At 39.3% G+C, this 14,601-nt stretch overlaps 1 protein-coding gene across 1 annotated transcript in view; it reads left to right on the forward strand.

Annotated features, from left to right (window-relative positions):
• hlcs (holocarboxylase synthetase (biotin-(proprionyl-CoA-carboxylase (ATP-hydrolysing)) ligase)) overlaps positions 1-14,601 on the forward strand; it is a 38,728-nt gene that overhangs the window by 1,648 nt on the left and 22,479 nt on the right. Inside the window, exons 2-6 of the mRNA XM_041233165.1 lie at positions 248-406; positions 2,686-2,848; positions 3,261-4,270; positions 5,296-5,478; positions 13,653-13,924. Coding sequence (XP_041089099.1) covers positions 248-406; positions 2,686-2,848; positions 3,261-4,270; positions 5,296-5,478; positions 13,653-13,924 — 1,787 coding nt within the window. The remainder of the gene's footprint in view (positions 1-247; positions 407-2,685; positions 2,849-3,260; positions 4,271-5,295; positions 5,479-13,652; positions 13,925-14,601) is intronic.

Genomic DNA, 14,601 nt, shown 5'->3' on the forward strand with positions numbered 1-14,601 from the left:
TGAATGAAACATGCTGAATAATGTATGTAATTCAATACGTTAGCATACTAGTTTTCCATCTACTTAACGAAAAACTGACAAAAATGGGAAAATGGGACATTTTTGGCCACCGCTGTATGTATTAAGTGCTTTGCATTGCGTGGATATAGCTGGACACATAGTTAACGTTAAGAGACATTCACACTTTGTGCTGTGTGGCAGAGATGGGGAATACCTGCTGTACTATGTATGTGTGTGTCACTTGCAGCCCTGTGAAGACCTGAGCAAGTGGACCCTGCTCCGGGGAACAGCTTTGATTTATTTGGACTCTGCTCCTCGACGAGAGCATGTTGCGTTTGTACTGGAAGCTGCATCAGGGCAGGAACAGGGAGCCTCTTTACACAAGCTGCCAACTTCATCCAAAAAGGTGGGTGTGCTTTTTAATCTCCTGCAGAACTGTGTGTATTTAACTGCTTTACCTGTTTATCAGATTTGTTTTCTTTCAGTCTGGGCTGAGCGGCGTTAGGAGTATTGATTCGGGTCAATAGAAGGGCAGTCCTGCGTTTACATTGCCTTTCGGGTCTAATCCCAGCACGACAGTGAAAGCTGCTGACCCACATAACTGGCTACTACCAGGATCATTCACTGCAGACATGTTTTGTAGGCTGTTAATGATAATGATTTTAATGAACTGTGTTGTGAAAATGTACTGTTGTGTGATATCGAAAGAAATTAGTCTTACACTTAAAGTAAATCCATGGTAATTGAATTATAATTCATGTTTTCCTGTTTCATTGATTTGCTTTAATATAATTAACAAAATGTAAACTTAATATTTATTCACAAAGTGCAAGCGTTTGAAATGTGAACGTAGCAATGAAAGTACTGTATGGAAAATATACTATACCTACTGTACAGTGTGGGATCAGGTTATGGTAATATAGGATCCAAGTTTCTATTTTAGGTTTTTTTTCCAGATGTCTGCAGAGTTCTACCGTGTGTCAGATATGCACAGTGGGGTGTTACAGTATGTAGCGCTTTTAAAATAAAACAAGATTATTTTTGTAGTTGCTTGCTTTTGTTTTATGAAAGCAACATTCCTTGTTTATTTTTATTTTGTTTTACTATTTAATGTCTTTCTTTGCAAACAAAAATAAATGAATAAAATAGATGGGAAATATTTTAACCAGCTGTACGTCCCACAACTGCAGTGTTGCCACCCCAGATTTGACTGCAATGATAACAACCAACCAGTAAGCTGTAAAACAGCACTTAGCTGTGCACTTGACAGACACTGGCTTGCAACAGGAAGCTACGGCTTTATACATTATTAAATTCATGTGATTTGTGCAATAAATTAACCACTTTTGTCCAAGTACCCTGTAGGAGCAGGGAAACTTTGTTGTAAGAATCACATTGTGTTCTCTAATGATTTAAAGTGTGGAATTGCATTTAGGCTGATTAGCTTAAAAAAAAAAAAAACAGAAACCAAAACCTAAATCTCAAATTTTAAACCAGCCAAACATTCATCAAATGAAACATAGGGAAGTATGCTTCTGTAATAGAGAAATAAGAGATGCACAGAGGAAGGACTGGGTAGTTTATTTTAGCTTGCTTTATTGATCCCTGATAGGAAGACAGAGGATCTGTCAGGCACTGTTTTCAAAGGCACAGACAGGACACAGTGTAACACAGCAGCTTCTGTGGAAAGAGCTTGTGTTTGTTGTCAAGCTTCTCCGGCTTTGATCTTTTTTGTAGACTTGGACAAATCTGCTTGATTTCCACCCTTGTCACAGGAACATCTCTCGCCAAAAAACAAAAACGCTGCACTCTGTGGATCTACCCTTCAGTGGTAGTGGACGAGCTTGTTGTTGTGTATTGAGGTTCGTTTACTACAAGCTCCAGCTTTGATTGGATTACCTCTGCCATTGTCCCCCAATCCCTCTTATTTGGAGTACTGACATTCTTGGCCACGGAGGATGCACTTATTTGCGGAGCTGTCTCCTCCAGCCCGGAACTTGATCTGTGATACACTGTGTGATTCCAGGACCCCGTGGCTACAGCCAGTCGGCTGCAAGCTAGGGTTTGTGTATTTTATCTTTTTTTTTACAGGGTGTGGCTGTCTGGTGCTGTGGATTCTTAAGTGTCTCCGGGTATGGGGAAAAAAAAAAAGCACGTCTAATGTTAAGTGCTGCAGACCATTGAAAGCATATAGAAAGCTTTCTGCATATTTCTGACAAGTCATGCTTTCACCAAAAGCATATCATATCCGGGAGATAGGATCCTGTCTGTCACAAAGCTTTTTAAAGATAATAGCTGTTCAGCATGCAGTATCAGAAGCCTTGGGGGTTAGTGGTTGAGGCTGGGGACTGAGAGAGTGCAGGGGCCCCAGATAGTGTTTGCACTGGACTGCTGGGTAGCACAGGTAATATACAGCTTGTTGCTGAATCTGACCATTGACAGAAAGATTGCTACAATTTTCCAAGGCTGTTGTAAGTATTACACAAAGTCAAGCTTCTCCCACTGCAATATGTGGTGCATAGCATCAGATGCAAAAGTTGCTGTGTACTCGCAGTGTACCCATTAGCTAAATAGTCTAACCCTGTTATCCAAATCAGGAATCCTATCTTCAGCGTCTTCCTGCAACCTGCTCCTCCTGAAATGTTTTCTTGCAGTGCTCACAGTAAAACGTTTTGTTTTTTGTAGATTCTAAAGTGGTCAGACTACTGTTTGCCTCTCGCCTGCATCTCTGGCGACCCATTCAAGTTAATTGCAGATGCCAGTGTGGATAACTTCACCAGGCTTGGGGTAGCTTTTATGGAGGACAGGTTACAAATGGACAATGGGATGGTACCAGAAAAAATAGTTTGTAAGTATGTGGATCTTTAAAGAAAAAAATAAGTTTATTTAAAGCTGTTGTAGGTGTTTTTGTTACACACATTTTTCAGAAAGGCTGTATTTTTCAAAATTCAGAAAGGTTGTATTTTTAAACAGTCAGTGAACTGCACTCAAGCAATAATACTGTTCCACATAATGGCACCTTTTGTTATTGAATTATGCTTTTGTGTTGTGAACTGAGGCCACCTGCACACAATTTCCAATGGCCTTCATAAAGACAAAGTGAATGCTGGTCTCTCTCTGGGCATGATTATAGCTGCAGTTGAAAAGCCTATGTCCCTTTGCTAGTCACAGAACCAGCTGGTGCGTTTTCATTACATCACTGACCGTATTATTCAAATTATACTGTATTTTATTCACTTTGTTTTTGTGTGTCCCTTCAGCTGTGTTACTTGAGGAATCTGCACTAAAGAAACTGGTTGAAAATACCAAGATGGATGAAGTGAAAAGCCCTGTATCTGGTACACAGACTGAACAGACTGAGGCAGAGATGCCAAAGCTTAAGGAGACGGTATCTGATAACGAGTCGGGGGACAATCTCCAGGATGGACCACAGCTTGCAAAAACTGTGCAAAGACTGCAGAAGGACCAAAGCTCAGGTAGGGCTCAGGAAGAGAATACCAACCAGGCACAGAGCAAGGACCAGAAGGAGAATCAGGCCTATCTGGGAGGGGATCATCACAGAGACGGACACCACCTCCACCTTTCCAGCTGCCATGAGTGTCTGGATCTGGAAAACAGCACCATTGAGTCTGTGAAATTCGCCTCTGCAGAGAACATTCACGATCTGCCTGATGACTACAGCGGGTTTGGCAACCGCAGTGAGGATGAGAGCTGCACTGGCCAGTCCAGGCGGGTCAATGTTAGCGGAAAGCCACCCAATGTGCTGGTCTACACTGGCTCTGATCCCAGTCGGTTCCAGGCCAGATACCAGCAGGTGAAGACCATCCTGGCTGAGTGCATAGACATGGACAGCTATATCGTCTACCACTTGCTGGAAGAGCAGGTTTTGAAGGACCCCTGGGCAGAGAACTCCTTGCTGCTGGTTTGTGCCTCGGAGGAGCTAGTTCCTGAGAAGTTTCACAAACTGTTCCTGAACTACCTTTCCAAGGGGGGCAAGATACTTGGGCTGGCTTCCTTCTTCTGCTTCAGCGGGGTCAGCGTAGCTCCCAAGGAAGCCTTGAAAAACAAAATCCACAAGCTGTGCTTCACTAAAGCTGACAACACTGACATCGAGCTGGACGTGCTGACCAGCGGGAGGGTCTATGAGAATGCCGCAGCCAGCAGGGACAGTGGTGTGGAGTTCTGGGGACACCTGGGGAACAAAGACAAAGATATGGTGATAGTCCGTCTGCCCTATGGGGATAATGGAGGGGAAGCCATTTTGAGCCAGGTACAGTAATACAGTAATAATTTATTGCAGTTAATATAACGTTCTAGATTGTTTCTGTTAATCGGAGAAGAGATAACCATTCGTCAACACAAGTCTGACCCAAGCCATGCAGTTGCACTACAGCCCCAGATGAAACCTGTATCACAGTTGAATTAGAGGCATTCATGTGGCTTGGTTCAGTTCAAATACGTCCCGTCTCTGTTCCATTACTGTCATTCAATACCCCCGCCCCTGATGCGCTGGACCAGCTGCCATTACCGTCCCGTGTTTACTATTGTAAATGTTGCACATTTTCAACACCCCATTACACACTTGTATATGATTTAAGTACAGGCCCAGTTGTTGTATGTTAAAGTGAATCCCAGGCCTGTGATTGGCTTATTCTGTCCTCTGGGTGTGTGTACGGACGTGAGCAGCTTGCCCACTGGAGTGTGTTCTTGTCTGCATGCTCGTTTAAAACTAATCCTTGTTTTTATCTAGTTGGTGGCACCATCTCCAGGATCAGTCACACTGCCGGTGTTCGATCTAGGGGAGCGTCCTTACAGTTGACTGGAAAAATGTTCATGTTTCAGTTTAGGGGTTTTGCCAAACATTACCGCTGTCAAAAATATACAGACCAAATAAATGTGTTGTTCTTAGCAATTTACATAGTACTAAGTGTAAAGTGTAGGGCAATTAATTTAATATTCCATGTTTCATACCTTATATAATTAAGTGCTGTACACATGTAGTTTTATTCACAAATACTGTACATTCCCAATATGCAAAAGTTTAAACAAGTTTAATAGTAAAGTTAAAACATTTAGGAAAGTAATTGGAGACTAACACCCCTAGTTTGAGTCCTTTCATCTTGCTAGATGAGGGTAGGGGTTGTATTAAAATAGAATTTCCATGTTAAAATGGCATGATGTGACTAAAGCTGTTAAAGTAAAACTTGGAATGCCTAAAAAAAACAAAACAATCCCAGTACTAATGACTGTTCAGTGACCAGATTCCTTTCTCGTCTGTCTCCGGCGCTGTGGCAGGTGCTCCTGGACACTCCCCCAGACTCCCAGGAGATCCAGGACCCCGAGGATTTCAACATGCTGAAGGTCAGCAACGCCCGGCGCTACGAGGTCCTCACAGAGATCCTCGGCGCTCTCGGGCTGAGCTGTGAGCTGAGCGTCGTGCCCCCTCCCAGCCCTCTCTACCTCCTCGCCACCACAGAGGTACGGCTTTCACTGCACTGAGAACCCGCTCAGGTGCTTTAGAGGCGCCGGATTTGAAAAAGAATTATTACAGCGTAGCTTTACGGACTCTTAATTTGAATTACCCGAACAGTGGCAGCCGTCGCCCTGTAAGATCCTGCTGGTTTATCCAGGGGTGATTTATTGACCCCCGAAGTACATTAATAAATATAATACAGATACAGGAGGTCTGCATTAGAGTGGGTTAAGAAGTTGTTTGGATCATCACAATAGCTGTTTTGTCAGATTTGCAGTATTTTCTTATGAAATCTGTGTCAGAGCCTTGTATCTGTGGTACAATATTAATTCAAAGGGTTCAGTGACATGAAAAGAAGCAGAAGCATTGCAGCATTGTTTAAGCGCTGCTGGACTGCGTGATGTCCCCAGCACAGGCAGTTATGCCTGTTTGTAACTTCTTGTCGGGTCTGCACTGAACACCCATTGATGATCAGCCAGTGGGCTCCTTTTAAATTGCATTAATTCTGGCACAGGATCTGAACGTGCTGACATTAAAGTGTCTTTGTTAAATTATCCAGTGAAACTATATGGCATGGGTCTGTTATTTCCTTGTGGAATAAAACTGTGACCCAGTGCATTTTTTTTTTGTTCTGACATGTTGGTTCTCTAATATGTGCTGCCCTCTGGGGGTCAAGCTAAGTAATCTATTATTTTAAAGACTAACTTGAAAGAGAATCAGGCACAGTACTGAAGAGAGTACCTTGAGTGTTTGTTTTCATTACCCCCCTGTGGAGAGGGGTTTGCATGTCTGTCATGCTTCACACGTGTGGAAATGTGGAGAATCAGTTGTTAAATTGTCATGAAATTTGGCATTAACATTTAAGTTACTGGGAATACCAGATTCTGGGGATGTGTCGGGGTGTCTGTCTGTCTGTCCACTCAACCATCCCTCTGAATATCACACTTGCATTTCTGCATTCATCTGGAGAATTGCTTAACAATTGAATGGCTTGTTCTTGTATCAACAGAATTACAGAATAGTGTAGAATATGTCTGGTCATTAACGTTTTCATTAGAAAAGAGACTTGTTTTTACACATTTTGAATACATCAGGGCACGGGTTGAAATATAAACTTGTCTCGTATGAATTATGTGTTGCAATCATTAAAGTTTATATGAACAATTCTGAGCATCCCTGTAAAAATAGCCAGTGAATAGAAAGAGAGCCTTGTCTGCTGGCCTCCATTTAAGCCTAGCATAGATGTCTATCTTTCTGGGCTTGGCGGGCTTCAGTTAATTCCTCCATTGTGTCTTTGTAAGCCCCCTGATATTGATATTTAAATAGGTCTTTGCCAGTGATGTCATACCCACAGCTATGCAGGGAATGTGCAGACCATGCATGAATCTGTTTCTGCGCTTCCTCTTGTGGATATTACAATAACAATAGAGCTGGTTGAATTACCTATCCTGGGCATTTCACACCAAAGAGAGAATTCAAGTTTCTGTGTAGAGCTGAACCTGGAGTGAAGGTGAAATGCTTTGTGTGTACCGGCGCCTCCTCTTACTGTTATAGGAGGTGTTGTCTCGTGCGGTTTGGGTGAGAGGACTGAAAAGCTGCTCAAACTGTGCAAAATGATTTCTGTTATGATGCCATGTGTGTGGTCCCGTGCGTAGAACACATGGCATCATTTATACAGATTCCTTAGGTTGATTCGCAGCTTGCCTCGAGTATCTCCCTAGACTCCAGATATTAAAAACAGTGGTCAGTATGCTGCTTTGTACTGGTAAAGATGGATATTTGCTGCCCTTTAGTGGTGCTAGACACTTGGTACTTAACCCCACCACCCCTGCCCTGCCACCTCCAGAATCTCCTTATGGACAATTTAGTAGAACACATCTCAGTCACAGTGGCACTGGTCCTGTCTGGCTTTAGATGACAGAGGGCCCAATTAATGAGGATTAAATGATTATTTTCTATGGTTTTTCAGTAGACTTAATAATCAACACTAAATACATTTCCAGAACATCACGGTAATCGTTTTAGTTTTTTACAACCCTACTTCCATCTGCACAGCGACTGTGCTGCATCTCCACAAGGTGGCAGTATGTAGCTACAGTTCAGTCCATGTGCTGCCTGAAAACAGTACCCAGAGAGCACACAATACTAATACCCAACATCGTACTGTATCATAAAACACAGGTCAGACTCCTAAAACAGCCAGTTAGCAGTTTTAATTTGGCAATGTTTCTGGAAATAACTATATTTAATAAAAAATAACAAATACTTTCTTGAAAAATAACAAGTTTACGGCACTGTGCTTTTCTTTATGCACAGCTGAAGAGACACTTGTCCAAAATGTCCTGAAATAAAAGATGTTTTAAATAATTTGAAACCTTTTTTGTACATCCAAAATAAACCCGTTCATATGTGTGTGTGTGTGTGTGTGTGTGTGTGTGTGTGTGTGTGTGTGTGTATATATATATATATATATATATATATATATATATATATATATATATATATATATATATATATATATATATATATATATATATATATATATATATATATATATATATATATATATATATATATATATATATATATATATATATATATATACATATATACATATAATACACATATATATATATATATACACACACACACATACATACACACGCACACACACAGTGCTCCCTCGTTAGAAGGTGGCCCATTATATTTCGTAACAGGGTATAACTTTCATTTGCCCCATGATGCCATTACACTAGGACTAGTACTCCAGTACACACATCTCTTAACTATGGCTCCCAACTGTAGCGTTATAAAGGGGGAGCACCTTGTGTGTTTATTAAGCTGGTACAAGAAAACTGTCATGGCTTGCTGTTTTATTATATGAGTCAATGTATAGCTTTAATGAACCGGAGTGATGCTGCATGTCTTCTGTTAATGAACTTGACTCTGCCCCTGTTCTCAGTATGGAGTAGTGTCTGCTCTTTGGAGGTAATTGACTCTGAACTGTAATTAACTGTAAACATGTATTTAACCAAAGCAGTTAAATGTATTATTATTTAAAAAATGAACACAAGAGCTGACATCTCATTTTCTTTTGAAAATAAAGTTAAAATGAAATGAACATTTGAATTCTGGTGGCTTTTCAAAATTTTTAGAACTGTGTGCAGTTAAGCTAATGCAAAAAAAAAAAGAAACAAACATCATGGGTTATCTTTATTTTCTTGGTTCATTTAGAAAGCTGATAAAAGGATAGCAACACCACCTTTCAAAGGTAGCCTATCCCAGGGCTACCCAAGCACTCCTCTTTTACAAAGACACAAAGTGACTTCTCCTAAGGTAACAAGGTAGTCAAAAATTAGTGCTGATCAGGGTTTGTGAAACATTATTATTATTATTATTATTATTATTATTATTATTATTATTATTATTATTAATAATAATAATAATAATAGATAAAGATGAACAGATCCAATGTGGCTAAATAAACACTGGATTAAAAATATGTACTTATTGTAAAGAGGCTGTAGGTCATGGTTTATGTTTTACGCAGTCGTGTTTATTCTGTGAGAATCGGTTAAATCAGTCACCGCTGTGATAAAGATAATACTCGACAGCAGTCACAATAAAAAGTTCAATTAACGCAAATTGAAAGCCACACAATTGGACTCCCTGTGTTTTAAGTCGGACCTCCTTCTGCAAGTCATTTATCAAAACTGCGCTAAAACGCTCAAAAGCAGTTTTGAGATCATTTCTAATATGATTCGTGAATCACTTTGACAAGTTGGCTTTTCATTTATAGACCCACTTGGACCTGTTGATTTTTAACTGATACAAAAAGACAGTGTTTCCAAAAGCAAAACTATATTTGTACCCTTCTTCTTCTTCTTCTTCTTCTTGGGTATGTTTGGAGTTCAGGTTAACATTTCACCTCTGCCCCAGCCACTCTGTTACAACAAACATTCGGCTAAGGAGAGCAGCTGCCAGCAAGATTGCTTCCAGATTCGTTTTTTTTTTTTTTAATTGCTGCAAAAGGAAAATAGAGGAGCAGCGTACACCTTAGCAATTCAGAAGCATAGTATCCCAGCATGAGGACTACATAATTCAAGGACTGGACTACGCATGCTGGGATCCATGCAGAATGTGTAACGTTAGGGTCCATATAGAATGTGCTACTAGATTCAAATGTGTGAACTTTCAGCCCCAAATATATATTTTATTCTTGCATGCAGAGATTATCCAGTACGTTTTTAATATATATATTATATATTTATATATATATATATATATATATATATATATATATATATATATATATATATATATATATATATATATATATAATCATAAGATTTTTAAATAAAGAAATACATTCATAATATTGTATTTGTTGCATAAACTCTACGCAACTACTGTATGGGGTCACAAATTAAAAAAAAAAATTGTGTTTAGTAAATTTTTTTGAGTGCTCATCTTGTCATTTATATTTTAAAAATGAAAGAATATTTCCATAAGCGTGTGAATTTTGAAATTATATCCAAACGTAAAAATACTTTTTTGGTTTGCTGATAATAAATACAAAGCAATACTATTTGCTTTTAAATAGCGCTGTTCCCCGGAATCATCCCAGGACACTGGCCAGTCAATCCAGCTCAAGAGTAAGCCGACGCAAACAAATCTGCTTTTTAATTTGATCTCAAAGATTCGACGGTGCCAGCGTTCCTGATCTGACTCAGGATGGAGTTCCAAAGGCAGGGAGCAGAGCAGCTAAAGGCCCTCGCTCCTCCTGACTGTAAACAGCCTAGAAGGAACTGCCAAAAGTTTAGCGTTCACTGCTCAAGGTGCGTCTAGGAGCATGAGGTATCAACATCTCCTGTATATAAAGACAGAACTACACTGGTGCCCTATTTAGTATACACCTGTGTTTTCTGATTATCTGTGGGAATCATACAAAGTTAACCCTTTTGTGTCTGTCTGTACTGTCAGAGACCATATGAGGTACAGATTTTGCAGAAATGGTGATAACTAAATATTTCTATAACCTTGACATTGACCAATATGGCTGACAAATTTAGGTAGTTTGACATTTTATGTGACTGTATGATAAAGGCGTTATCACACTTTGAGATAGTGTCTTCACATTAGTATACAGCTGTTTTATATTCCATGAGTCTCGTGGTCATACAAAAATGAACAGGTTTGTGCCTTCACTTATTTAATATAATATAAACTACTTCTATTTTATAACTATTATTATTATTATTATTATTATTATTATTATAGATATCTTGTTTTAAATGCTAGTTCTTTGATTTGTAAAACCCTATTCAGCACCAGGCAGCAGCATGAGCTCTGAGATTGAAATAGTATTTGAATTTGTCTCAGGAATCTGATCGCAGATCCCTAATTACTGCAGTGTAACAAGTACAAAGAAGATAATGGAAGCATGCTGATGAGTGATTCTAATTGATTAGCTATCGCCACACGCTCTAATACCGATCACAAGCAATTATGTTAGCAGTCATCGTTATCATCTCTGCCCTTTCAGACGCCATGGGTGCTAACGAGACAATTCAGTTACCAGATGGTGTCTTTCAAAGGTTGATTTTTTTTCTCTCTCTTACTAGCTGAAGGAAGAGCTGTGGAGCATTGTTGTTGCAATGAGGCATCACTCTAAGTAGCCATGTACAAAATATCTTGTTTCTGTGTGTATGGAAAAAAATAAATAAAAGTGAATTTAGACAAACGTTTTGGCTAATGCCTTCATGGCTTTTGTGTGTCACAACCATGAATGGTGGTCTGTTCTTAAAGCGTTTTACTCCAATCTTTAAAATGTAACCTTGCTGTATCATTTATTTATTTATTGAGTTATTTATTTTTAAAGCAGGAAACTAAAGCTAAAAATTGATTTAGGGGTGGTTTCACAGACCCCAATTAGCACTAATCCTGGACTACCTTCCCTAGTTGGGATCTGTGAAACCAGATGTAAATTTTTAAACCCTGCCTGAAACCATCGCTCACACTTTCACAATTTGTTAGTCATCTTTATATTTTAGTTTTGTATTTATTTCAAAATTTCACTTTGGATCACAATTGATGGACGATGAAACTTAAAAAAACAAAACAAACAAACAAAAACAAAAACAGGATGTTTTCAGTATAGTAAAATACTACGCCGTTTAGGGTTTTTATTTCAGATTGATAGTTTCAGCCTTATGCAGCCTTAACTAGAAACAAATGATTCACTTGTTTATTCTAAGGTGTTCAAAGCACTGGAAGTTCTGTCTTATTCTCTTTTAAAAAAAAAAATTAAAAAAAAAGCAAACTTCCAGCCTTATGAGCCTGAAGAAAACACACCCGAGCAGACTGGCGGCTTGAAAATGAATGTGTAACTAAAACTGACTGTATTAAAATGTCTCCTGTTCAAATATCTTCCAATCGACAGAAACAGAATTGTGTTTTAACCATCTAACAATACCATGTCAACTTATTTTTGTTTGTTTGTTTTTTTTTTTGGATATACTTCCTTAAAAATAGTCTCATGCTTCCAACTTATTCCTGTATGTTTTCATTGGGAACCTGAAGCTCCTTATATATTTAATTTTGCAATGCTTGGTTGCCTTAAAAAAATATATCTGGTATTATATTAGGTTAAAGAAACCTCATGTTTTCAACCCACATGTAGACAGACTCACAAGCCAGGGACCCTACATTACATGCCTCTTTTTTTTTATCATCGTTCAACTTGCAATTTTAATATGCTGTTTATTCTGCACTGTCAAGGTCACACTCGGGGCCCTGATGGCATCAAGAAGAATGGACCTGGTAATGCCTTTGCACCACAAATTAGAACGCGGCAAATTGTAATGTAAACTTCACTCTGTAGCAATAGTATTTGCTAATGCAGACTTTTAAAGCTGGATCTAGAACCTTAAGCGCTGAGATGGGCATTACGCCAGTCCTGGTTATGTTAGCAAGCCAATTTTTCTTTTTAGACTTAGGAATAGGAATTAAAAAAGAAGACTCTGCTTCTTTATACTGTAATCAAGTTTACACGTGCTCTTGTCCATTGGTTAAAGTCACAGACTGTTCTGATTAAGGTATGTTTCTGGAAATATGTGTGCAACTGTATTTAAAGGGTACATAATGACCTTTTTATGTTATTGTGTTACTTGTTCCCATGTGTTGCTACAACTGTTTATGTAAGGTGTGTGTATTGTTTTCAATTTTTATATTTTTTATTTTTTTTTTTTTTACATAAACTTTTAAATTGCATTCCCTGCCTCAAGATGGCTTCACATGTACCTGTGTGGACCTTTGAGAACTACATTTCCTATCATCCTCCTGCTCACAGATGGAACTGATGGATTTACCAATGAGCAGGAGGATATGCACAAAAAACATGTGACATCAAAAGTGATTTTTATTTTATTATTTTTAATCGCTACATCAAAGACTCCATGAAAGAAGCATTACCTAAAATATGCACATGTGCCTGGAAAATTCCTTCAGCCTGCCTTTTACAACCTCTCTGCAGTACTGCATGATTATGCAAAACCTGACCCTAACCTCCTTTAAAGAGGGTGGAATTGCTTTCAGCATTCTTTTATTAACATATTTAACATATTGCTCAAGATAGCTGCAACGACAAGTTTCCAGGATTTCTCTAATACCACTGAGCACAACAGCTGCTCAGGTAACTTTGTGATCCATGCATACAAATTGTACTTACTTTACAAGCTTATATTTAAGCAGTAGACCCCTCATCAGGTCTGCTTGTTGACCACATACACCACTACTGTACAGACCAGGTCGGCGACCAAGTAATGCCCAGTAATCCGGGTTTTAGGGTGAATTAGAAACTAGTAAATGGTGCCTTTTTATTGTGGTTTCAAAATCTTTAAATCTTATTTCTTTTTCAGTGTTTAAGTGCTCTCCTTCCGTTTTGTGCATTTTTTTGAAATCTAGATTGTCTATGAGAATGTTCCACAGTCTTCTGCTGTGTGGTAGTGCCTTCGAACACAACTTTCTGATTTCAGATAAAAGTTTCTAATCCTGCGATAATGTCTGATACCACCTTGACCAGAGGTTATGGAAGTGAGGAGTTTTCCAGCCATTCACCTGTTATTTGGCCTGTTCACCTGTCTAGTCTTTAAATTGTTTTTTATTTTTTTATTTTTAGTCAACCAGGCTTTCCTTCCTGGAATGGCTGTCGACCGCAGTGGACACAGAGGGGATCTTGAGGTCCAGCAAGGTCTCTCTGAAAGTGGTTTCAGCTCTGCAGCCTGGGGTGGAGTTGATGGAGGGCATCATTCCTCTGGTCACACAGCCTTCGGGGTTCTCCTCTGAGCAGTTGGACCTCCAGACGTACTCCCGGAGCCTGCGGTCCAGGAGCCTGGGGCAGATCGTCCTCTTTGCGGAAGTGACGCCCACGACCATGGATCTGCTGGACGGGTAAGATTCATTCCACTGCCCTGTAATGTCTCCTTAACCAACCTGCTCTTTCACAGACCTCTCCGCACTGCATCTCATCAGCTCCAGCAGGGTTGCGGTCAGCTCCTGTTCTTCAATTCCAATTCCTTCGCCGGAATTGCAATTGGAGTTGGAATTGATATTTTAGAGACATTAATAATTGCTGTGATTGTACAGCTGCTTTCATTGGAATCCAATGTAATAGACTAACAGTAACTTCCATTTAAGTGATTTGTTGTTGCCACCGTGAGAAGCACATTTTAGCAGAATACTGCTAATTGCGGTTTTGATCATTGATGCACTGGAATTGATTAATAGGGAATGGGAATTGGACATTTTTAAAAAGGAATTGGAATAGGAAATGGAATTGGAATTGACAAGCAGGAGTAATAGTGAAGAGTCCCTGGGCCTGTCCTGTAGATCTGCCATGGTTCAGATCATATATATTTATAGACTCCTCTCATTTCTCCTTTATACTTAAAGCTTCAAGCTTCATAGAGATTGAAAAAATGCATAACCGTATTACCGTTACCGTTGGAAATTGGGCACAGTAGGTTTATTTTGTTCTTAGAATCCTGCATTTCATTGAACCCCTGCACACCATTAAACAAATCAGACCATTCAAGCCATGAAACAAACACACACAAAACAACCACTGA

This window comes from Polyodon spathula, chromosome 30, assembly GCF_017654505.1.
Source record: "Polyodon spathula isolate WHYD16114869_AA chromosome 30, ASM1765450v1, whole genome shotgun sequence".
Classification (NCBI taxonomy): Eukaryota; Metazoa; Chordata; class Actinopteri; order Acipenseriformes; family Polyodontidae; genus Polyodon; species Polyodon spathula.